This window comes from Physeter macrocephalus, chromosome 18 (genome assembly GCF_002837175.3).
Source record: "Physeter macrocephalus isolate SW-GA chromosome 18, ASM283717v5, whole genome shotgun sequence".
Lineage (NCBI taxonomy): Eukaryota > Metazoa > Chordata > Mammalia > Artiodactyla > Physeteridae > Physeter > Physeter macrocephalus.
The window spans coordinates 6,420,519-6,445,643 of NC_041231.1; the positions used below are offsets into that span (position 1 = coordinate 6,420,519).

At 49.0% G+C, this 25,125-nt stretch overlaps 1 protein-coding gene across 1 annotated transcript in view; it reads right to left on the reverse strand.

The window, feature by feature from the left end:
* Nucleotides 1-10,299: 10,299 nt before the first annotated feature.
* Nucleotides 10,300-25,125, reverse strand: part of RAB7A (RAB7A, member RAS oncogene family) — a 68,281-nt gene continuing 53,455 nt past the window's right edge. Inside the window, exons 3-6 of the mRNA XM_007130839.4 lie at nt 23,124-23,250; nt 15,589-15,807; nt 13,991-14,119; nt 10,300-11,415 (exon numbers count right to left, since the gene is read on the reverse strand). Coding sequence (XP_007130901.1) covers nt 11,320-11,415; nt 13,991-14,119; nt 15,589-15,807; nt 23,124-23,250 — 571 coding nt within the window. The 3' untranslated portion in view covers nt 10,300-11,319. The remainder of the gene's footprint in view (nt 11,416-13,990; nt 14,120-15,588; nt 15,808-23,123; nt 23,251-25,125) is intronic.

The window sequence follows — 25,125 nt, forward strand, 5'->3', positions numbered from 1 at the left end:
TGTATATACTGTGAAATGATCACCACAGTACGTGTAGTCAAATCCGTCACCATACATCGTTACAAAATTTTTATTTCTTCTGATCAGAACTTTTAAGGTCTAGGCTCCTTAGTGAAACTGCAGGCACTGCTTAGTTAAATCCATTTCACCTGTAACCTGCCGTGACTCATCAAGGCGGTTTTAATTGTTGCTACAAAAAGACCTGCGTGTCCTCCACGCAGCCTAACAGTGTCCGGAAGCGCAGAGTCAGCTGCCCCGCTTGGAGCTGAGCCGGTTGAAACCGGTTAGGACCGCCGGCCCTCCAACTGGGCCTGCGCAGCGGGGCGGCCTTTTGAACCTGCAGAGGCCGGTGGCCTAGCTCCACCTGCCCACACCCTGCTTCCGTCACTTTGCTCCACGCCCCCCACGCGCAGACCCCGCCCTGCTTCCTTCGTCCTTATCGCGAGACCACCCGGGCCCCTTGCCTGCCGGGGCGTCTGTTCTCCTGTCTCCTCGCTCGGCTTGCCGACCTCGGCATCTCAGCCTGTGGCTTGCCGCGCGGCAGGTAAGACAGCTTGTTTCAGCAACTTTGAGATTTGCAATCGAGTATCATTAACCCTGGTCGCCTTCCCGAACGAGACATTCCCAGGACCAACGTTGTAACCGGAAGCCTGGCCCTCTTGACCCATTTCACCCCCCCACCCCCGCCAGCTTTGGCAACCTCCAGTCTGTTCTCTGTGTCCGTGGGTTTGGCTTATTTATTTTTAGATTCCACATATCAAGGAGATCATACAGTATGTGTCTTCCTCTGACTTACTTCGCTTAGCCTGATGCCCTAGGGTCCATCCACGATGTCATAAATGTCGGGATTTCCTTCGTTTCTTATGGCTGAGTGAGAGTCCATTGCATCCGTGTACCACATCCTTTTCCGTTTATCTGTTGATGGACGCTCAGGTTGTTTCCATGTCTTGACTGTTGTGAATAGTGCTGCGGTGAACGTGAGGGGGCAGCTGTCTTTCGAGTTGTGTTTTCACTTCCTTCAGATAAATACTGAGCAGTGGAATTGCTGGATGGGTTGATAGTTCTATTTTTAAAATTTACTTATTTGTTTGTTTTGCTTTTTCACAAACCCCTGTGTCGAGGGCTGACTTTCAGTAGATCGCGGCGAGGGAGCCGCTCTGCTGCGTTCGAGGCCCGACCCAGAAGCAGCTCGTCTATAGACGGTTCAGCACCAAGAGTGCACAAGGGTTCCCTTTTCTCCACATCATCACCAACACTTGTTATTTCTTGTCTTTGATAAATAGCCATTCTGACAGGTGTGAGGTGATATCTCATCGTGGTCTTGCCTCGTTTCCCCGATGATTAGTGATGTTGAGCATCTTTTCATACCCGTTGGCCAGCTGTGTGTCTCTTCTGGAGAAATGTCTCTTCAGATCCTTTGCCCGTTTTTAAATTGGATTGTTTGTTCTTTTGCTTTTGAGTTGTATGAGTTTTTTTACTATATTTTGGATATTAAGCCCTTATCAGCTGTATGATTTGCAAATATTTTATCCCATTCGGCAGGTTGTCTTTTCATTGTGTTCATGGCTTCCTTTGCAGAAACTTTCTAGTTGAAGTTTTTCAAATGCTTTTTCTGCATCAGTTGAGATGTTTTTTTGTCTTCATCCTGTAAACGTCGTGTATCGATAGACTTTTGTATGTTGAATCATCCCTGAATTCTAGGAATAAGTTCCACTTGGACATAGTGTATAATCCTTTTAATATGCTTCAGCAATTTCCGTTTTTCCAGTGAGAATAGCCGGAGAATCAGTGACCTGATAGGATTCTGACGATCTCCAGGGTAACCTGAGTTGCTCTCAGAGTTGGAGGATCCTATCCCAGGGCCAGAAATGGGGGATGGCAGGCAGTTTCCCTGTCCTTCCACAACCCCTAGACAAGACAGCCCCCAAACAGTCCTTTCCAGGCGTGAAGGGCTGACTGGAGAGAGAGCCAGTGTCCTTTTTTTTTTTTTTTTTTTTTTTTTGATACCATTTTTTACAAGTCTTTATTTAATCTGGTACCGTATTGCTTCTGTTTTGGTTTTTTGGCTGTGTGGCATGTGGGATCTTAGCTCCCCGACCGGGGATCAAACCCGCACCCCCTGCATTGGAAGAGGAAGTCTTAACCACTGGACCGCCAGGGAAGGCCCCAGCGTGCTTTTCTGAGATGTGGACCATTTTTTACAAGTCTTTATTTAATCTGGTACCGTATTGCTTCTGTTTTGGTTTTTTGGCTGTGTGGCATGTGGGATCTTAGCTCCCCGACCGGGGATCAAACCCGCACCCCCTGCATTGGAAGAGGAAGTCTTAACCACTGGACCGCCAGGGAAGGCCCCAGCGTGCTTTTCTGAACTGACAGCCATGCTGGCTTCTCCAAGTAGAAGGAACAGATACACGTGCAGACCCCACTTCAGCCAGTTGGCCTTTCCTCCCCTAAAGCGAGGGGTTTATTATAGCCCTTACCCTTCCTCCCCTCTGGCCTAAAGTAGGGACTCAAGGTTCGCCCACGAGCTAGACTAGACCCTAAGTGGTAATAACATACTTCCAGCACTGGCTCCTTTCCCTGGAGCTCTGGCAAAATGGCGAGTGCCCAGCGACAGGGGCGGCTCTAGCCCTGCAGCGCCAACTGAGGCAGGAGTCCCGCCAGCGAGCTCGCTTCTCCCCAGACGTCAGGAAACTCGGGAGCCGGAGCCCGCCTGGCAGAGCAGCCCCGCCAGCTCCTCGTTCCCCACACGCCAGGGCTCCGGCAGCACCAGATGCCAGTCACACGCTTCTTGGCCAGCACGCGCAAGTGACACACACTGGCAGAAGGCAGGTGTGCACGTGGTGGGTCCTCAATTAGCGATCCATAGGAGCAGGTGGAAAACTGGACTTTGCCTGGTGTTTTCCAATTTCAAAATACTGATGGGGGGACTTCCCTGGTGGTCCAGGGGTTAAGACTTAACTTTCCAGTGCAGGGGGTGCAGGTTCGATCCTTGATCGGGGAACTGAGATTCTGTACGCTGCGGGGGGAAAACAGAAATACTGGTGGGATGTGTGTAGGGGAAGTGGACCAAAGAATACATGCAGGACTGCAGCCTAGTGGGGGTGGTGAGGAGAGCAAGTGCATATTTGAGATCCTTAATTTTTTAAAAATTAATTTTATTTATTGTTGGCTGCATTGGGTCTTCATTGCTGCACACAGGCTTTCTCTAGTTGCAGCGAGCGGGGGGCTACTCTGCATTGCGGTGGCTTCTCTTGCTGTGGAGCACAGGCTCTAGGCGTGTGGGCTTCAGTAGTTGTGGCACATGGGCTCAGTAGTTGTGGCTCGCGGGCTCCAGAGCGCAGGCTCAGTAGTTGTGGCACTCGGGCTTAGTTGCTCCGCAGCATGTGGCATCTTCCCGGACCAGGGCTCGAACCCGTGTCCCCTGCATCGGCAGGTGGACTCTCAACCACTGCGCCACCAGGGAAGCCCTCCAGTGTATATTCTTGCCTCCTTTGTCAAAAATTAATTGAGCATAGGTGTGTGAGTTTATTTCTGGGCTCTCTTTTCTGTTCCGTTGATCTGTATGTCTGTTTTTGTACCAATAAAACACTGTTTTGATTACTGTAGCTTTGTAGTATTGTTTGAAGTGTAAGAGAATTACGCCTCCTGCTTTGTTTTTTCCCTCAGTATTGGTCTGGCAATACCGGGTCTTTTATGGTTTCATATAAATTTTTGGATTATTTATTCTATTTCTGTGAAAAATAGAATTTTGATAGGGATGGCATTAAATCTGTAGATTACTTTGGGTAGTATCGCCATCTTAACAATATTCTTCCAATCTAAGAGCATGGGATATATTTCCATTTCTTTGAATCCTTTTTAATTTCCTTTATTAACGTTTCATAGTTCTCAGGGTGTGTTTCACCTACTTGCTCAGGTTTATTCCTAGGATTTTTTTTTTTTTGGTTCTATTTTAAAAGTTACTTGTTTTTTACATTCCCTTTCTGATATTTCATTGTTAGTGTAAAGAAATGCAACCGACATTTTTGTTTTGGTTTTTATGGCCTCACCTTGTGGCATGCCTAACTTCCCCAATCGGGGATGGAACCCATGCCACCTGCAGTCGAAGGGTGGAGTCTTAACCACTGGACCACATGGACTCATGTGGACATGAGTCCATGGACTCACGGACATTTTTGAATGTTAATCTTGTATCCTGCTACTTTGCTAGATTCATTTACTAGATCTAGTAATTTTTGTGTGGAGTCTTCAGGGTTTTCTATATATAGTATCATAGCATCTGTATATGACAGTTTTACCTCTTTGCTTGCAATTTGGATAACTTTTCTTTTCCTTGTCTGATTGCTGTGGCTAGGACTTCCAATACTATGTTGAATCGAAGTGGTGAGAGCGAGCATCCTTGTCTTGTTTCAGATTTTAGCGGGAAGGCTTTTAGGTTTTCACCATTATTATACTGGCTGTGGGTCTGTCATAAATGGCTTTTATTATGTTGAGATATGTTCCCTGTATTCTAATTTGGTAAGAGCTTTTATCATGAATGGATACTGAATTTTGTCAAATAATTTTTCTGCATCTATTGAGATGATCATTTGGTTTTTGACTTTTCTTTTGTTAATGTGGTGTATCACATTGATTTTGGAAATGTTGAACCATCCTTGTGAACTTGGGTTAAATCCCACTTGGATTCAAACTTGGGATCGTGGTGTATGATCTTTTTTTATGTGTTGTTGGATTCGGTTTGCTAATATTTTGTTGAGAATTTTTGCATCTATATTCAAAGATACTGGCGCGTAATGTTCTTTTCTTGGAGTGTTTTTATGGCTGAGTAGTATTCCAGTGTATTTATGTACCACATCTTCTTTATCTCTTTATCTGTCGATGGATATTTAGGTTGTTTCCATGTCTTGGCTATTGTAAACAAACAGTGCTGCAGTGAACATAGGGGTGCGTGTATCTTTTTGAATTGGAGTTTTCTCTGGACATACACCCGTGAGTGGGATTGCCGGCTCATATGGTAGTTCGACTTTTAGTTTTCTGAAGAACCTCCATACTGTTCTCCATAGTGGCTGCACCAACTTGCATTCCCACAAACAGCGCAGGAGGGTCCCCTTTTCTCTGCACCCTCTCCAGCATTTGTTATCTGTAGACTTTCTTTTTTTTAAGAACAGCTCTCTTTTTAATTTTTTTTTTTTTCTTTTTTGCCCCCACACATGCAGGATCTTAGTTCCCCCGTTCCTGTTGCAGTTGAAGCATGGCATCCTAACCACTGGACCACCAGGGAATTCCTGTGGACTTCTTAATGACGGCCATTCTGACTGGTATGAGGCGGTACCTCATTGTAGTTTTGATTTGCATTTCTGTAATTTTGGATTATTTATTCTATTTCTGTGAAAAATAGAATTTTGATAGGGATGGCATTAAATCTGTAGATTACTTTGGGTAGTATCGCCATCTTAACAATATTCTTCCAATCTAAGAGCATGGGATATATTTCCATTTCTTTGAATCCTTTTTAATTTCCTTTATTAACGTTTCATAGTTCTCAGGGTGTGTTTCACCTACTTGCTCAGGTTTATTCCTAGGATTTTTTTTTTTTGGTTCTATTTTAAAAGTTACTTGTTTTTTACATTCCCTTTCTGATATTTCATTGTTAGTGTAAAGAAATGCAACCGACATTTTTGTTTTGGTTTTTATGGCCTCACCTTGTGGCATGCCTAACTTCCCCAATCGGGGATGGAACCCATGCCACCTGCAGTCGAAGGGTGGAGTCTTAACCACTGGACCACATGGACTCATGTGGACATGAGTCCATGGACTCACGGACATTTTTGAATGTTAATCTTGTATCCTGCTACTTTGCTAGATTCATTTACTAGATCTAGTAATTTTTGTGTGGAGTCTTCAGGGTTTTCTATATATAGTATCATAGCATCTGTATATGACAGTTTTACCTCTTTGCTTGCAATTTGGATAACTTTTCTTTTCCTTGTCTGATTGCTGTGGCTAGGACTTCCAATACTATGTTGAATCGAAGTGGTGAGAGCGAGCATCCTTGTCTTGTTTCAGATTTTAGCGGGAAGGCTTTTAGGTTTTCACCATTATTATACTGGCTGTGGGTCTGTCATAAATGGCTTTTATTATGTTGAGATATGTTCCCTGTATTCTAATTTGGTAAGAGCTTTTATCATGAATGGATACTGAATTTTGTCAAATAATTTTTCTGCATCTATTGAGATGATCATTTGGTTTTTGACTTTTCTTTTGTTAATGTGGTGTATCACATTGATTTTGGAAATGTTGAACCATCCTTGTGAACTTGGGTTAAATCCCACTTGGATTCAAACTTGGGATCGTGGTGTATGATCTTTTTTTATGTGTTGTTGGATTCGGTTTGCTAATATTTTGTTGAGAATTTTTGCATCTATATTCAAAGATACTGGCGCGTAATGTTCTTTTCTTGGAGTGTTTTTATGGCTGAGTAGTATTCCAGTGTATTTATGTACCACATCTTCTTTATCTCTTTATCTGTCGATGGATATTTAGGTTGTTTCCATGTCTTGGCTATTGTAAACAAACAGTGCTGCAGTGAACATAGGGGTGCGTGTATCTTTTTGAATTGGAGTTTTCTCTGGACATACACCCGTGAGTGGGATTGCCGGCTCATATGGTAGTTCGACTTTTAGTTTTCTGAAGAACCTCCATACTGTTCTCCATAGTGGCTGCACCAACTTGCATTCCCACAAACAGCGCAGGAGGGTCCCCTTTTCTCTGCACCCTCTCCAGCATTTGTTATCTGTAGACTTTCTTTTTTTTAAGAACAGCTCTCTTTTTAATTTTTTTTTTTTCTTTTTTGCCCCCACACATGCAGGATCTTAGTTCCCCCGTTCCTGTTGCAGTTGAAGCATGGCATCCTAACCACTGGACCACCAGGGAATTCCTGTGGACTTCTTAATGACGGCCATTCTGACTGGTATGAGGCGGTACCTCATTGTAGTTTTGATTTGCATTTCTGTAATGATTCGTGATGTTGAGCATCTTTTCATGTGCTTGTAGGCCATCTGTATGTCTTCTTGGGAGAAACGTCTATTAAGGTCTTCCGCCCACGGGATTGTTTTTCTGCTGGGTTGTTTTTTTGTTGTTGAGTTGTACAGGGCCACTTTCAAATGTGAGGTCAAGTTCTTATTTGAAATGCAAGGAGGACTAAGGCCAGGTGATTTTCAGTGCACAGGTTCAAGGTGAAGTTCAAGATCAAGCTGAAAAGAGCGAGGCACAGAACACTGGATCAAGGTCAGGTTCCAGGTTAATTTGAAAGGTCACCCAGGGTTGCTTCAAGGGGATCATGGTCAGGAACATCCCGGTATGAAGGACAAGACTGCAGTTGAGAAGTTCAAGGTTAAAATCAGTTTCTCAGTGTGAGGCATTGGCAGCATGATCTGGATCAGGGGTGAGGGTCAATTTCAAGGTCAACTTCAAGACGATCAAATTCAAGGAGCCGTTCAGCACTGACTTTGGTTAACGTGCAGCATCAGGAGGGTCACTCCAAGGTTGTCTGTCACATTGTGTGTGACAGGGTCGAGTTCAGGACAAGGTAAAAATTAGGGCAGTCACGAGGAACACATATCCAAAGGGTGAGAGACTGGATCAGGGTCAGACCCAAGGTCCGTTTCAAGGTAAACATCTGGTTTGAGGCGAAGTAGGAAGTCAACCTAAAATTAGGACATCGTGTGGTCAGGTCGTCTGGAAGGCAAAGAAGTGCCAACATCAGTGTGAGGTCCAGGAAGATCTTTAGGGTCGTGACAGGGCAAGAGGTTCAACCTCAGAGTGTTTCTGGCCGAGAATCAGGGTCTGGGTCAGGGTTAGTGAAACAAGATGAACATACTCAGCAATATACTTTCACCCCAACGGCAGGCTCTTGCCGGGGCTGAGCCAGTTAGGATGAGGCTAATCAGTGGTCATGGGGAGAATCCCTGTTAGTGTGAAGCAAGCTTAGTCTCAGCCACCGCAGGTCAGCGCAAGATAGACCGCGACGGACCTGCACTCAGCTCTAGGGCACATTCATCTATAACTAGCGCTACTCGAAAGCGCTACGAGCAGACACGCTCAGCCTCGGGCATTCTTCTCAAAGGTAAAACCTTGTTGCTGGTCAGTGCTAACTAACTAACGTGAACGGAGGCGGCGCCACACACCTTCATCTAAAGGCCCTTTCTTACTGAGACGCAGGCGAAATCAGGACCGGTCTGAAGAGAGGTTTTGATAAGAATGCCCATCAGTGCAACAGTGTCAGTCCCAGACCCCTTACAGCTTGTTGGAGTGAACTGAACGCAGGCACAGCAGTGCACATTCACGGGGAGACGGTGGGTTTGGATCAAGCTGAGGAGTGCTTCTGAGGTGAATTTGTATCCGTGCAACAAATCATCCCCATTCTTCTCAAAAGTAACTTCCTCTTGTTAGAACAAACTGAGATGAATGTAAACACGGCAGCACACATTCTTCCCGGGAGGCACAGCAAATCCAGAAGAACTTAACTGTGTTACTGAAAAGAATTTGCATGAGTGCAAACACTCCAAATCCCGGCCTCCTCAAAAGCAAATCTTACTGCTTGTTGGAGCAGACTTGTTTCTCTCAAAAGCACGTGCTGGTGCTGACTGAGCAGGAATATGGGAAAAGATGCCGTATTAGTGCCGAGTTCAGTCTCAGCCTTACCTCTTAGTGTGGAGATAAGCGTAGCTGTATGTATAGAGTTGAGGTGCATGAGGTGAGATCAAGGTCAGCCAGACATCGGGCTGACGGGACATTACGTGGACTAGTCTCAGGCTGCGGAGTAAGGCTGTCATGGTAGGTGGGGTTCAGTGTTAACTTCAAAGTTGGAACATGACAGGGTCAGGAGGACGGTCAGATTCAAGGTCATTTCAAGGGGGAGGATGATCGCCAGTGACGAGAGGAAGCTGAGAACAGAGAGGAAGGTCGGTTGAAAGTCAGATTTCGAATCAGCTAGCTACGGTTGGGATCAGGGCCACAAGGTTACGTTCAAACTCATTTCAAAATAAAGCAGGTCGGTGTAAGGATGATCGGTTTTAGGGCATGGTTGAGGTCAGGGGTCGAAGTCCACTTCCAGGTCACGTTCAGGGTTAGGACCAGAGGGAGCCGGTCTGAGAACAGCAGCCCGGTGCACACAGCACGGGCCCGGCACTGGGCCGCCAGCAGGGAGGGACGCTGCTTCTGTCGAGGCCGAACAGCATACCCACCAAGCCCAGCCCAGGGTGCAGGGCCACAGAAGGGGCGAGCCCCACCGCGGCGGCGGCGCTGTGGTTGAGCTCCCGAGGACGCTACTTTAACGCGTGAAGTACGAGCCGAGAGCAGCGGGGGAAAGAGACCGACTGAGGGGCTTGAGAAGTGGACCCGAGCAGAATCCAGAGGCTTAGGTCTGCAAAACCTACACTGTCCTGCTGCGGGACACGTGCCTATAGTTCCTACAGTTGGTTCTGGGTGGCATCTCAGTCCCGGCTGTCGCTCGTCTGTGGTGGAATATGGGGCCGGTGCTGCCACATCTTCCTGTCCTGTGAAAATCAGAAATCCAGAACTACGGGGTGGCCGACCGTCACAGCATTAGCAGCCACGCCAGTTAAAAAACAAGACAGCACAAAGGCCGAGTCACACTCACAGGCTGTGCGTGGTCCGTGGGTCACCGGCAGCTCGTGGTTGCCCCTCTAAAGGGACAATGCTCTCTCCATGCAGGGTCCCCCCCCAGTACTGTGACTAGAAATGCAAAAGACAAAAGCCAGGGACAGGTACTGCAGGGCAGGTACTGCAGGGCTGGAGAGGAGAAGGCCTTTCTGCCTCAGAGGCCTGCGGGCCCAGAAAAAGCAACGGCACTGATTAGCTAACGGGGTCTCTCCTGAGCCCGAGTCTGGAAGAGGGAAAAAAGACAGGGCGAAGACAGACAGTCTTTGTTCTTGTTACATTTTATTGGCATCACGTTCATCTCTTTACAGAAGAACTTGGCCCACACTCTAGAATGCAGGCCTCTGGAGAGAGGGAGGTGCTCTGAGAAGCAAGCTACAGTGCGGGGCAGGTCCTGGGGCACAGCCGCCTGGCTCCACACCCAGGACACGGGGAAGGCATGGCGGGTTGTACTGGGAAGAAGGAGAGAAGGTCTGCTCACCTAAGGATGCCACAGCCCCGAAAGGAGCACCTTCCAGAACAAGGTAAAGTCACTAGGACAGGTCTGGTAGGATTTTTCTTTTCCCTTCCCTCTTGTACGTGGATGCTGATCTAATAGGGGAGTTTCAAAGTGTGGAGCAGAGAAAAAAAAAAAGAAAAATGAGAGTTTTATATTTCTGAAACAGCCATTTCTCCATTGCACACACCATGGTATTATGCAAATCAACCTCTTGGAAAAATTTAGATACAGAAGGGAACTAGACAGTTTTCCCCCTGGAGAGATGAAAAGCTTTTTGGCTCCTAAGTCTTTGATTAAAAGGCGTACATGATTCTCGTGTCTACTGTACAGAACACTGCCTCCAGGCGTACATGATTCCCGTGTCTACTGTACAGAATACTGCCTCCAGCTGGATTTCTGAAATGTGAGTGGCTGAACACTCTGCGATCCAGACAGGCTTCAACCCTCCATCTCTACGCCTGCATCACAGGACTTAAACACGTAATCCAAGAACTTCTTACACTAATTTATACATTTTTAATTGGTTGCATATATTAACATGTACTATAAGATTCTTTTCTAAGAAGCATTACATAATAAATGGATACTGTAAAAAGATCTGATTAGTTAAAAGTAGCATTAACAGATACATACAAAACTCAGCCTGATCAGACTGGGTGTGAGCCTGTAATGAAGCGCAGGGCACCAGCCTTCCCAAGTGGTAGCCTTCACAGGGGTGGGGTGGTGGGGGGGGTAAAACCACAAGACAGTTAAAAAAAAAAACAACTAATTTAGACACAGGTTGACTGTAACAGTTCTCTCTCTCCAGTGGACAAAAAGAAGAAGCCTCTGAGGCCGACTCCAAACCAGGACGATTTCTGCAGCCGGCCCATCCTGCTGCCATCTGCTGACGCAGGGACCCCGATAGAGCCGTCACAGGCCTGGGCTGTGGAGTCTGTCTGTGTCAGGGGTGTGGGTGGGGGTGTGTGTGTGTGTGTGTGTGTGTGCGCGCGCACAGGGGAAACTCTGTTTGGGGGTTCTTTTGGCAGCTGGATGTGAGAGATGACTGTTTGTGTGGAGAGGAGAGGGGCTCATGGTGGAAGGCCTACGTGTGTTCTTGGTTCGTGAAGACTCCGTGCTCTGCTCTCTCTGCCACTTCAGCAGCTGCAGCTTTCTGCCGAGGCCTTGGCCCGGTCGTTCTTGTCCAGTTTGATGGGCTCAGGGAATTCATTGTACAGCTCCACCTCCGTTTCCTGGGCAGGGAGACAGAAACAGGTTGGTTAGGGTGGTTAGTCCAGGCTCGGGGAGACTCCCGAGCTCCGCCCGGGCAGATGGGGGCACAGGCACGGAACAGGGCCAGCAGTGAAGTGAGGGCCGTGGCACGAGGCGCTCAAAGCCAAGTGAGCGGAAGACAGGGCAAGGTGACACCGAGCAGGCAGGCAGGCAGGCCGGCCAGGGCTGGCGCGCCCTCCGCCTGCTCCGGAGCCTTCTACCAGCGCCTGACAAGAAGGCAGACGCTCCCGTGGCCTGGATGTGGGCGCTCCTCCGGCCCCCCGTCTGCTCTCATCTTTCTGGACTCAGGGTCTAGCTTCCTTTTCTCATCCGCAAATGTGCACACGCAGAGCCCAGCGGAGGACGGATCTCTCTGCCTGTGGGGATCACAGGACGCAGACTGGGGTCGGGTCGGTGCACCGGGACTTGCGCTGCCGAGCATGTTGCCAGCGAGGAGCAGCTTTCTCCCTCCCGACGGACAAACGCAATCTGTCACTCCCTCACTATGAGCACCTGTGCGTCGGGAGCTGTGCAAGGGTCTGGGGAAGCAGGGACTGGCTCTACCCATCAGAAGCTCCGTTCCCTTCACGACTGCTATGAAAGTAACAACCTCTAGGACTACCTATTTTTAAAAAAAGCTCTACCGAATACAGCAGTGTGTGTGTGTCGTGTTGTGTGGTGTTGTCTAGCATATTCAGAAGTTGCCAGCCGCCACCACGCCCTGATTCCAGGACACTTCCGTCACCCCCCAGAAAGTCTGCACCATCGGCAGCCTCCCCGGACCCGATCTGATGCCCTCAGCCCTTCACACACACTTAGCTACTTTCTGTCTTAACAGAGTCCTTAAGAGATCAGATTTGCTGGCACCGACTTCTGGCTCCAGAACTGAGAGAAAAATAAAAGTCTGTTGCTTTAGCCACCCAGTCTGCGGTATTTAAGGCACCCAGAGAGACTAATACAACGGTTGTAATGCAGTTCCACCCAGAATCTCAATAAAGTCTTATTTGGAGGGAGGGTGAGGAAAGAAAGATAAAATGAGCCAAAAAGAGCCAAGAAAAAAGATAAAATTAGTGCGGGGAGGCCTGCCTGATCAGGGGTCAGACGCAGAGGCAGCGAACTCAAGACGGTCCAGGCAAGGAGCAGGCCGACGGCCAGGACAGACCCCAGCGTCTGTGAATACTGGCTACTCAACTAACAACTTCTCTCTGAGCGCTCTTCACCGTGGGGTCCTGCGGGAGGGTCGCGTGTGGGCTCTGCCGTGCGGAGTGTCAGCAGAGCTCCACGGGGAGGCCCGCGGTGTGCTGGCAGGAACTGAAGGCTTACTACTGTCCCTGGGAAAGCCAGGTGGCACTTGCCCGCAAAAATACACACGCCTTTCAATCTAACAGTCTCCCTCCCGCGATGCCACCTCATCACTATGACGAGGCTCTGGGGACAGCAACTCCCGTACAGCCCGCAGGCCAGGTGCCCCGACTGCCGAGAAGCACGCCTCCTGTAAGCCCGCTCCCAGGAGCTGCAGAACCACCCTGCCCTCTGCAGCTGCCGTGGGCCCCCTGCCTCCGAGCGCAACCCCTCACCCGCCCACTACAGACGACTGACAATGCTGGCACCTGCCCCAACGCACTGGCCCCAACAGAGCTGCTGAGTCCAAAAGTCTTCAACTGGCGCTTGCCAACAAGAAGCCACTGTTATTTTGGGGGAACAGTTGAACAAAGTAAGAAAATGTAGGAAAACTTTATCCAAGGAATACAATTCCTAGAGCTTTGGCTTAACCTTTCTTGGGATCATTTACGAGAATTCCAAAAGTCAGTGTATCTCATTTAATCTTCACAAGTGCCCCAAAAGGCCACAGTCTCTTACAGCTCAGATATGATTCAAAAAAAAACAAATGGGACTTACCTGGTGGTGCAATGGTTGGGAATCCACCTGCCAATGCAGGGGACACGGGTTCGAGCCCTGGTCCGGGAAGATCCCACATGCCGCGGAGCAACTAAGCCCGTGCGCCACAACTACTGAGCCTGCGCTCTAGAGCCCACACTCCACAACAGAAGCTACTGCAGTGAGGGGCCCGCGCACCACGGCGAAGAGTGGCCCCCACTCGCTGCAGAAAGACCCAACGCAGCCATACATACATAGATAAATAAATAATAAATTTATTTTTTAAAAAAACAAAAAAACTAGATCCAATGATGGGCAGCAGAGCTGGGTTTCGAATTCAAGTTTATCCCCTCCTCAAACAGAAGGACCAATCTGACCGGGGCCACCTAGTGGCCTGGCCACCTGACAGCTGCAAAAGGAGAGAACACCACAGCTGGTCAGACCAGAGAGACCTCGGCAGAGGTCTCTGTTGCCCCGCACGGTTGACGTGATTCACAAATGAGTGGAATTTCTGGAAGCCTTAGCAGACCGTGCCATTACCTTCCCGGTTAAAGACGGGGGTTTCTGGCTACATGGAAAAGAGTCAGCGAGGAAAGAAGATTAAGGACAAGGCAGCCGGGCCGGGGCTGGCTCAGCAGGCCATCACCAGAGGGAGCCAGACCACCGCTGGACACCCACCTGCTTCAGCGCGTTCCGGGCAATCGTCTGGAAGGCCTGCTCCACGTTGATGGCCTCCTTGGCACTGGTCTCGAAGTAGGGAATGTTGTTTTTGCTGTAGCACCAGGCCTGTGCCCGCTTCGTGGCCACCTGGAAGAAGAGACAGGGCATGTGTGTGCAGGAACAGCGGGAATCCCACCCGGGAAGGACCGTCCCCCCTGCCGCCCCGGTCACCCCGCTGGCTACACGCAGTACAGCCAGGAGCCAAAGCACCCCGTCTACCACCCACGGCTTCCGACCCTCAGCTGCACTAAGATTGGAAGCAGCTTCTGAAGGGAGTAAGACGCTGGCCCAGGAAGAAGTAACCGTCCCTCCGGGGACCTCAGAGGCCCTCAGCACAAGGCGGGCCTGGCAGCTTGGTCTTAAGCTCTGCAGCCCCTTCTGTTGTTACTGCCCACGGCACCTCGCCTGGCCACACACCTAGGCACCAGAGCCCCGAGGCCCTCACCCCGCCTCCCGTGTCCTGGCCTCTCCCCACCCTCGCCCGTTTTCAGCCATGGGAAGGACTAAGCCACTTAGGAAAGGGAGAGAAAGATGAGGTCACAGATACACCTAGCTACAATTAAGAGTCTACATTCCCCAGGGAAACGCTATTTGAAAGAAACCTAGAGCAATCTTGCTCAAAGCCCGAAGCATCTCCTGTACACACGGGGATCAAGGGAGGCCCCTGAGGCGCTGAGAGAGCACCCGAGAAGGTCACGCTCGAATCCCCTCCTCCTTTCCGGCGCAGAAAGGGAATGAGACTCAGAGGCAACAAGGACGCAAAGTCACAGCTGCAGGGGCAGCACGGGGATGTGAGCCGGCCTCCTGGGCCCCGGTCCCCAAAGGCAGACGGCCAGGAGGTGGTGCACCCCCAGAGCCAGCCTGGGCTCAGCACAGAACCCTCCAAATTCACACGGTACCCCAGAAGCAGGGGGCTCTCACAGGAGAGGAAAACGCTAGAAAGCTCCTCCTGGGCACCGCAGCCCCAGACGCACTGGCATCTGGCATCCGAGTGTCCTGGTCAGATGAACACAGCATCAGACTCAGGAAGCATCCCCAATTTAAGAGTGCATCAGCCAGACTAAGTGCAAGTCTGCCTTTGCATCCGTAAGACCCAAATATCACACGGCCTCAAGGCAAATCGCGTCCCCGGGACCGAGAGGGCTGGCCGGTGCAGGCCGCTCCACAGCGTGGACTTTCTACTTTGTTGCCGTAATTCCCCAGGGGATACCAACCCCTGCGGACTTTCGCTGCCCGTCTCTCCACGGGGAAGCCAGGACGGTGGGTCTTCACAGGTTAGGGAGCAAGGCCCCGTTCGTTCCAAGGGCTGGGCAAGTTAGTTGTCTCCCACGCCCACGCCCGCACGGGGCGCACGCAGCCAGACACACGGGGTGTAGATCCCTGAGGCGTGTAGTTCTTTTACCAGTCACATCTAAAAACAGCACCCGTCACCCAAAACTGAGCTGCCCCTTTACAAGAAGGCCGCTCCTGGGACTTGGCAGCCCTAACCCACGTGAGCGCAGCTGCGCAGCTTCTCAAGCCCCACGGCCACGGTCCCCGGCATCGCTGGCGCTTACCTGTCTGTTTTCGAGGTCAATCTTGTTTCCCAGCACGACGAAGGGGAAGTTCTCCGGATCCCGGGGACTGGCCTGGATGAGGAACTCGTCTCTCCAGCTGTCGAGGGTTTTGAACGTGTTGGGGGCAGTCACGTCGAACACCAGGACGCAGCAGTCTGCGCCTCTGTAGAAGGCCACACCCAGAGACTGGAACCTCTCCTGTCCGGCCGTGTCCCAGATCTGCGAGAGACAAAACGGTCGTTCTTTGGGGCGGAGTGCCAGGAGTGGGGTGTGTGGAGGACGCCAGGGGCCCCCCCCAGAGACAAGCACTTCAGGATTCATCAGGGAACAGAATTCAGCACCCGGGTGTCCAGAGCACCCCGACAGACAGCAGTGTGAGTGGACGTGTCCCATGAGTCCGGCGGATGCTAGAGAAATGTTAATCTTGATCCAGGTGGTGGTCACATGGGTAGATATTGATGTAAAATCTGCACTGAATCTGCACTGTAAACGTAAGATTTATGTACCCTGGGAACTTTCTGGGGGTGATGGAAATCTAGGGAGGTGATGATTCACCGAACTGTACATTTATTTTGGCCGCGCCACGTGGCTTGCGGGATCTCCGTCCCTCAACCAGGGACTTAACCCAGGCCACGGCAGTGTGAAAGCACCAAGTCCTAACCACCGCACAACCAGGGAACTCCCAAACTGTACGTTTTAATGTATGCGTTTTACTGTATATATAAAGTTGACCTAAAAAAAGCCCAGTATGTTTTATTTATATTATACCTTAATTAAGAGACGAAGGAAACAAAAGTACCAGAAAGGGTGGAGGGCCGGGGAGGAGAGAGGGGGAGAGAAATAAAGGGACAAGCAACGCGGGAACACACCATGCAGACAGACTGAAGTCGCTTCTGATCAATGGACCACCAGGCGCTCAGCTCACAGAGCTTCCCACCATTCACTGCCACAGCAGGTCCAAGAGCAAAGAGGCATCTCCTCAACGCCCCAGCTCCCAGCAGGGCCCCCGGTTGCCTGGAGAGGACTCGTGCGCCCCAGAATGGCCGCGCACCCGCAGCGAGCCACGGTGCCAGGGTCCAAAGCGGCTCGCGGTTACTTCCGGCCGACAGGAGTCTTCAGCCCTTGGCTCCACTGTCTGTTTGCAGGAAACCACTTAGCTTCAGAGCAACATGAGAATCTGGACCGTCCTCATAACCCAAATAAATTTCAACCTTACGTCCGAAGCACCAGCCAATGAGCCGAAGGCCTGCGACTCAGAGCAACGTGGAGTGTGGACGGAGCCACGACAGTTTCACCTCCAGAAGCAGCTTCTGCAGAAGGAGGGCTGAGCTCCTCCCCGAAGCTCCTCCCAGGCAGCCCACAGCCCTCGGGGACACGCCAACTCCGCCGCAGCCACAGACAGCTTCCAGTTGAGGGAGGAAGAGCCTCACCGCACAGAACGCGCACAGGATGCTTGCGCAGAGTGAGTGAATACACACAAGGATAACCCAGCAGAACGGGGCAGGATCATGGGATTTGCATTTCTTTACTACTACCAAGCTCATGATGTTCTAAACCCCACAAAACCTCCCAGAATGTTCTCCAAAAGGAGCCCTGAAATGTAACATGCAAATGCTGAAGGTTGGTTTTCCCTTGGGGACGGGCTCAAACAACATCACGGCAGACAGGAGCAGGGCCAGGACTTAAATGTTGTCTGGAAATATGCAAAGCTGGAAACAGCAGCATTAGAACCCCTTAAAGAAGTTCCCATAAAGCAGTGCGACTACACAGGCTAAACTCTGGCTCACAGACGGGCCAAGGACGGTGCATGTGGAAGGGGGCTGTTGTGGTCGCCCGTCAGTGCCGGGCTAAGAGTGCCCACCCCAGCCCAGGGGTTACCCTCCAAGGAGGGCAGCTCTGCAAGGCCCACGCAGCCCTCTCTTCCGACGTATGGGGCCCTCCACAACCAGCACACGACGCCACAGGCGACCAGACTCTGGGTCACAGCTCTGGCCGCAAGGGGCTCGACCACGGCAGCCTACCCCGCCCCCGCCGGGAACCTCCAGCCCACGCGTGCTCCAAGCACTCTGGGAAGAACCTTCCTGAAAAGGACACGTCCTCGTGGCCACGGGGGCTCAGCACGCCTGCAGGCGTGGAGTCAGGAGGCTGTGGTAGCGTCCGCGCGGGGCCTAGCAGTGCTCACACTACGCGGAAGGAAGCAGCCACTGGAACCAGAAGAAGTGATGATGAGGCTGAGGGGCAATGAAGGGAACAAAGCCGAAGACTGCCTGCTCTCAGCGGGCAGGGAAGAGCACCGCCCTGGCCCGTGTGAGCAGCGGGGCACACGTGCGGGCAAACGGTCTCCGTGGGCAGCGCGGCAGCGGCCGGACCCTGTGAGGGTCGCCTCTGTGCTCTCCTGCTGTCCAGCGTCCTACCCTGAATGCGTGTCCCTGAGTGGAAAAAGACCAAGTTGGAGGGAGAATAGAGAGCTCCGTCACAGCAGGTAAAAACTGACAACTACTTCTACAAAGAGAAACACAGGAAAAAGAACATTAAAAACAGTTAAAAATAGGCTTGGACAACAACAAAATTCCCATTAGAAAAATAACATTGTCACTGTGTAAACATCTGGGTAAGTAAAGCAAAAGCCAAAAAATGCCCCGAAACTCTTGGCGTCCTCCCCTGCAGAGGTCTTCACGAGCGCACGTCTTTCTCTGGGTGCCCGTGCTGCAGGGTCACTCCCGCAGCTGGAATCTCAGCGCACAGGCCACTCCTCTCGGCCCCACCAAACACACAGCACCCTCCCCGGCGAGAGCGCACAGCCTCACTCTGCCCGACGGACTCAGCAAACCACTTCACTCGTTTTAAAAAAATATTGCTGCCAATTTTCCATAATTATAAGTAGCTCAGTAATGAGCTTTAACACAGAGAGTCTTTCCTGTATTTCAGATTGCTTCTTTAGGACAGGATCCCAAGAGCAGAATTACATAGGAACTCTATGATTTATGACTCTTGGCAGAACCAAATGGGTATTTGGAACTCAGATACTGAGAAGGCAAAGGTAAGGAATTAAAAAGAAAAGTGGCAGAATTGGGGGTTATTCTTAGCAAGTTTCCAAAATTAATTTAACACTTAGAAAACTACAGTCTTGGGGCTATGATCTTTCAAAATTTGTAATATTTTAACTGAAATACTTTATTTTCTACCTTCAAAATACACCCAATATATCTATCTACCCACAACTCCAAGGTGACAACTATTAACACTGCTGTTTTTACATCAGTTCTTCAGGAAGAGAGTCGGCCCTTCCTCACAGCCTGCCTTCCATTCCCTTCCCCCCGCCGCCCCGAGAAGTAAGCGGCTCCTGAGACCTGTATCACAGAGACAGTGTATGTAACATAATTTCATATATTATGTACAAGATCCTCTGCATCTTTTTGCTGTTTCTTCCTCCAGATGTTAACAGCTGTACAGTATCCCGGTGCCTTAAAACACCACCATTGACTCCCTGGTCCTCCACATTATCCGTAGTTTTTCATGACTGCACAGAGGCTGCGGTGAGCATTCTTCCTCACTTCTCGTCGGGCCCACAGTTTCCTAGGCTCTGAACCCAGATGCAGAGTGGCTGCTTGTCAGGGATGTGTGTGTGTGACGGTGGAGAGCCAACAGAAGTCTCCATTCGAAAGGCTGCATGGATATATTCCCACCATCAGTTTGAGACTATTCTACTTCTAGCCAAAACTCGATTTTGTCAGCCTTTTAAATTTGCAGTTACTTAGAATCTTGTTATTCAGATGTTTACTGTGGTCTACTATCAATCTTTAACCTTTTACAATTTGTGCTTTCTCTATTTTAAATGCCTAAAGTTAAAAAAAAGACCAAAAAAACTGTCTTTTCATTTTACAGGTTTTCATTCTGTGCTTCTTCCATTCAGGTCTTGAACACTCTGGCTACTCCTCACCAAATGGAAAGCCACCGGCCCAGGCCTGTTTACAGTATGACTTGTCCTCTGACTTGTCCTTTCCCCATTCTGCAAAGCCACCTCTACCTACCCAGTGTCCAGCTAGGTGTGCCCTGTTTCTGTGCCCTCCGCCCCCTTGATCTGTGGATCTCTGTGACAATATCACACTGTTTAAATTACTATGGCTTCATAAGTTACCTTTAGGTTTTTCATGCACACTTGACTCCATCTAATGTTTAATACCGATCGATTTCTAGCTTCTTCCTGAACAATGTAAGAAATTTTAAAAACGCACAACAGTCACTAATCTTTCCCCACACATTAAATTACACAGTTCCACTCCCGGTTTCCTTGTGCTAGTTTGAAGCTACGTACTCTTCACGTTAGGGTCATAATTCTGAAAACAGATGCATGCATACAGTTATCTCAGTTCATCTGATCTCAGACCTTTCCACTTCTGCCTGGAGTGTCTCTCCTAGGATTTCTGCCCCTGAGCCTAAGGAGGCACTGGCTTCCCTTCTTGGAGGAGGGCATTTCCAGGGGGTCAGGAAGCTCTGCGGACAACCCCCTGGCTCACCCCCACAGCCTGCCAGTTCCCACTGTCAGCCTCGCTGCCGCTTCTCCAGGTCATTCTTTTTCCTCTGGCTGTCTTCAGGTTTGTCTTAAAAAAAAAAAAAAAAAATTTTTTTTCCCGTATGATTTTTCTAGACTTATTTCTCCTGAATCTGTGGATTTGGTGCCACATCAGTTCTGAAAAACTCTCAGCAAATACCTTTCACCTATTCGCTCGCCTAAGACTAATTAAAATTAAGTCCGACCTACTCACGGAATCCTGTTTTTACCTCTTTTCCCCATTTCCCACCATTTTTCTTCCTTTCAGCCCTCTTGTGGTGTATCCTATCTGTTGCTGAAAACACTCTCTATATTTCCAAATTGTGGTTATTGTATTTCATTTTTAGAAGTTCTACTGACCTACACCACCTGCTTAGTTTCTTCTTGTGTATCTGTATACACAAGATTGCCTGATTTCTTTAACTACAAAGACCACTCTGAATTGCCAGGGGGGTTTCCACTGGTTCTTGCCTTGTTGTCTTAATTTGAATTATCTTTCTTTGCAAGCCGCTAAAGGCCCGTGAAAAATAGGTGAGGATTCCTGAAGATCTATAATGATGACGCCTTTGTCCGGAGATGCAGGTTTTCATTTAATTCTAGTCTTTTAAACTGGCTGCAGGAGCACAAGGGCCCGCCTTTTGTTTCAACCTGAGGACCATGTTCTTTCTTCCACCCTTTCCAGACTCTGCTTGGTGCCCTGGGTTCTCCAGATGGAGCTGACTCCAGGAAATGCCAAGATCCGAGCTCCTGGTGCCCGTGGGGCTCTATCAGAAGGGCCCCTGAGCCAGGAGGGACTGGGTCTCGCTTCTCATCAGCCCACCTGGCCGTCAGAACCACAGCGTGGCTCTCCACCTGCTCCTGCTACGGGACGTGGGAGCTCTTCAGGCGGCGGCCGACCCGCCGGCACCCTGAATACATCCCATTTCCCTTCTGCTTTCTGCTGCAGCCGGGACCTTCTCTAACTGCTGTTCCTTTCTCTGTAACCTGTCTTCTCTCTCCAGTTTAGGAGAGATTTTTAGGATTCTGATTTTTGGCACTCCAGTTTTGAGTTAACTCTGGAGGTAATTTGCTCTCCTTAATCTTGAAGTTTACTGTTTTAATCTGAGGTTTAACTGTTCAGTTTATTTCCGCGACTATTTTTTCACTTCTTGAAGTTCTACTAAGCTTTCCATATCCTCATTTTTTATAGTGCCCCTTTTCATTATGGTTTCCATTCCAAGAAATCTCTAGTCATTGTGAGCATTTTCTGCAGGACATTATTTCCCCTTGAGCTCATCCTCTGTCCCTATAGGGTGGTCTTATCTTTGTTTTTGCCAGGAGTGACAGAGGATTGTGTCAGATCCTCCAGACTAAACTCTCTGTGCCTGGCAGAGCAGAAACTGAGAATCCACACACGGGCACAGTGGGACTGGGAGTCTCCAACCACGAAGCAAGCAGCAAAGCCCCAGCCTGCACCCCACATGCCAGCTTTGCCACTTCCGTGGGCTGAGGTTTGGGGTCCTGTTTTCACATCTTTCCAAGGTCCTAGATGAGTGTGTCTATGTGTGCAAGGGGGTTCTGAGTTCTGGGCCCGCACCTTGTGCAGTTCATGCCTCTTGTCCTCGATGACAGACAGAACTCAAGTCCCCGTTGTAAATTCACAAACCACCATGGCAGGAGCCCCTGAGCTTATGATGAGCTTTCAGTTCTCTCTTCTTTCCTGTTATCTGGTAATTTCCTTTTCTCTCAAGCTTGGCTTATTCAAACTTTAGTTACACACACACACACTTACTATTAAACTACAACTGACTTACAGTATCGTATTAGTTTCAGGTGTACAACACTGTGATTTTATATTTTTGTAAGTTACAAAAGGACCACCACGATGCCTAGCTACCATCTGTCATCACACAGAGTTATTACAATACTGCCAACTATACATTACCTCCCCAGGACTGACTTACTGTATGACTGGATGTTTGTACCTCTTAATCCCCTTGACGTATTTTGCCCACCTCCAGCTGTACACTGCACACCTCTGTGTGTATGCCTGCAGTATGGGGGAGCCACATTAGTCCCATCCTGGAGGTTCTCCTGGGAGCATGTGACAGCTGGAGGTCAACACATGTAAAAACTACCTGCAACCTGTACCATCCACACATTTCAGCGAGCCCGGTGCTCGCTAGGACCCCCATGTCTTAGTCTCCCCAGGACATCATTTAGCAGAGAAAGTAAGGAACAACTGGTGTGGAGGTGGGAGCTTCCAAAGACAACATCTGGGCTGAACGCCGGCGACTTCAGGACGGGTGCAACTGTGAGCAAAGGACCCAGCAAGCAGAGACATGTGCAACTACAGCTTTGTAAGAGCAGCACATGATGTGGAAGGACTGGCAGGAGATGAAAAAGTGAAGAATAGTTTGTAGCCAGAATGTGAAGGCTTTTAAAGAGCCATGTGAAGGAATTTGTTTTTATCCTAACCGTTGAAATGGAAGCCCTTGAAATCAGATTAAGCTGATACACGATTGGCTTAATAGAAACACAACTTTAAGGGCTACAGATAGGACAGATTATAAGAAGCCAGAAAAACAGGAAAACGAATTTAACAGCTGCTGTAAGAACCTAGGAGAGACACGAAGATTTTTTTGGCCTGAAGAACTAGGCGAGGGTATTAGGAAAGAGACAAGTTACACATTTTGGAGACATAAGACAGGAACCTGTAGGTTGCCAAATTTACAGCAAACAAACAAAAAAAACCAATGAAAACCAGGAAGTCCAGTTAAATTTGAACTCTGGAAAAAGATGAAAAATTTTTAGTATGTCTCACACAGTATTTGGGACATACTTAATGTCTTGCATTTTATCTGGCAATCCTACCTGTAAGTCAATTATCCATGACTATAATAGTGAGATCTAAAGAACAGGGAGGGGAAAATGCCTGGGCATGAAAAAGGGGTAAAGACGGAATGACCAAGGCTTGGCTGGCAGAGGTGAGACATGCGCTTACCTGCATTGTAACTAGTCTGTCATCCACCATCACCTCCTTTGTCAGAAAGTCTGCTCCTATTGTGGCTTTGTACTGATTACTGAATTTCTTGTTCACATACTGGTTCATGAGTGATGTCTTACCGACTCTGAAATTGGAGAAAAACCACAAGTATAAGTCAACTAGGAAGGCACTGAAAACTGACTCTGACGCCTGCAGCTCGGAAGGAATCTGCCCGTCCTGCAGGAGAACAAGGCCCTGCCCACCCCCATCAAAGGAGGAAAACTTCCCAGTTCACTTGCCTGACGACATGCTTTCTCCTGGGACAAAAACACAGGTACAGATGCGGGCCAGATCTGGAAAAGCTGCTTCTAGGTTCCGGTACAGTTGATAGAGCCTAGGATTATTATTTCTCTCCTTCCAGAAGCATGCCAACAAATACTCTCCTTCTAAAAGAAGCCCCAGCAATAAGATCGCTCCACTAGTCCAAAAATATCTCTGCCGCCTTGGGTGGGTCTCCATTTAGTGGTTGCTATTCAGTCCAAGCAAATAATAGCCAGAGGAAGCCACTGGCTCTGAGCAGACATTTACAGCAGTTAACCAATCTGCTGCTTCAAAGTTTAAAATCTGAAGCAGAAAAAAGCACCAATATTCCACCAAACCAGAATCTACCTCAAAGTATGCTCCTCCAGAGGTATTTTCCAGTAAGAAAACTCAGCACGAGACGATGTGTGATTTTTTTTTTTTTTTTTGGTGATGAGGTAGTTAGGACAGGCCGAAGACAACGCAAGCCTTCCTCACAACCAGTAATACCTTCCTTTTCACAAAGGAACACATTCATTTCACATGCAGAGGGGACCTGGAAATACAAACAGCCCAAGGCAGTGTTCTCCACCCGGCCGAGTGCACCAGAATTTCCAGGGGAAGAAGACAGGAAATCTGTAATCAGGCAAGTTTGGGTAACACAGGCTAAAAGCAGTACTTTCAATCCTGACAGCATACCAGAGGCACCAGGAGAATGTACGTGAGTGGAAGGGGGGACGGGGAGAGAGGGGGAGAGATGAGTGCGCGTGTATTTAAGCACTGCCAACCAGGTCCTACCCACTGGTCTGGGCAAATGCTAATTGTTATAAGGCTCCTCGGGTGATTAAAAAAGCCAACCACGGTAGAGAAATCACTGCCTTTTAAAAAGAACTGTGGAATAAGGACGTGCATCGCATTTATTATCATATTGTTTTTAAAAATATGTAGCCTCCAGTCTAAGTTTTCATGGGTCACTTCAGATGCCAAGTCTGGAAAGCTCCCCCCGTAACCCCCTGAATCTTAACAGCGATGAAAGAACTAGTTAGCTGCCTGGTTAGGGCAGATCTAAGACCCAAACCCAGTTCTCCAGTCCCAGGCTCTACTGACTCAGGCACAGCAGGAGGAGGATACAGGCATACCTCACTTTAATGAGCTCTGCGCAAACTGCGCTTTTTACAGACTGAAGGTCTGTAAAAAGGTCTGTGTCGAGCTAGTCTAGCGGTGCCATTTTTCCAATGGCATTTGCTCACTTCATGTCTGTGTCACATGTTGTTAGTTCTCGCAATAGTTCAAACTTCATTAGGATATTTGTTATGACGATCAGTGATTTTGATGTTACTACTGCAAAAATATTACGACTCCCTGAAGGCTGAGATGATGGTTAGCATTTTCTAGCCATAAAAGCATTTAAATTGAGGTGTGTACACTGTTTTTAGACATAAGGCTATTGTACACTTAAGAGACTACAGTATAGTGCAAACATAACTTTTATATGCCCTGGGAAACCAAAACGTTCACGTGACTCCCCCCTTCACTACGATACCCACTTCGTCGCGGCAGTCCAGAACCAAGCCCACAGTGTCTCTAGGGTCTGCGTGTGCTGCACAGTGCACCCCAAACCTCCATCTCGTGGACACGGCGCCAACGGCAACAAGCCTACATAAACAGCGCTCCCTAGTCTAACCAGCTTGGGAAAGGGATTCCATGAATTTTTTTTAAA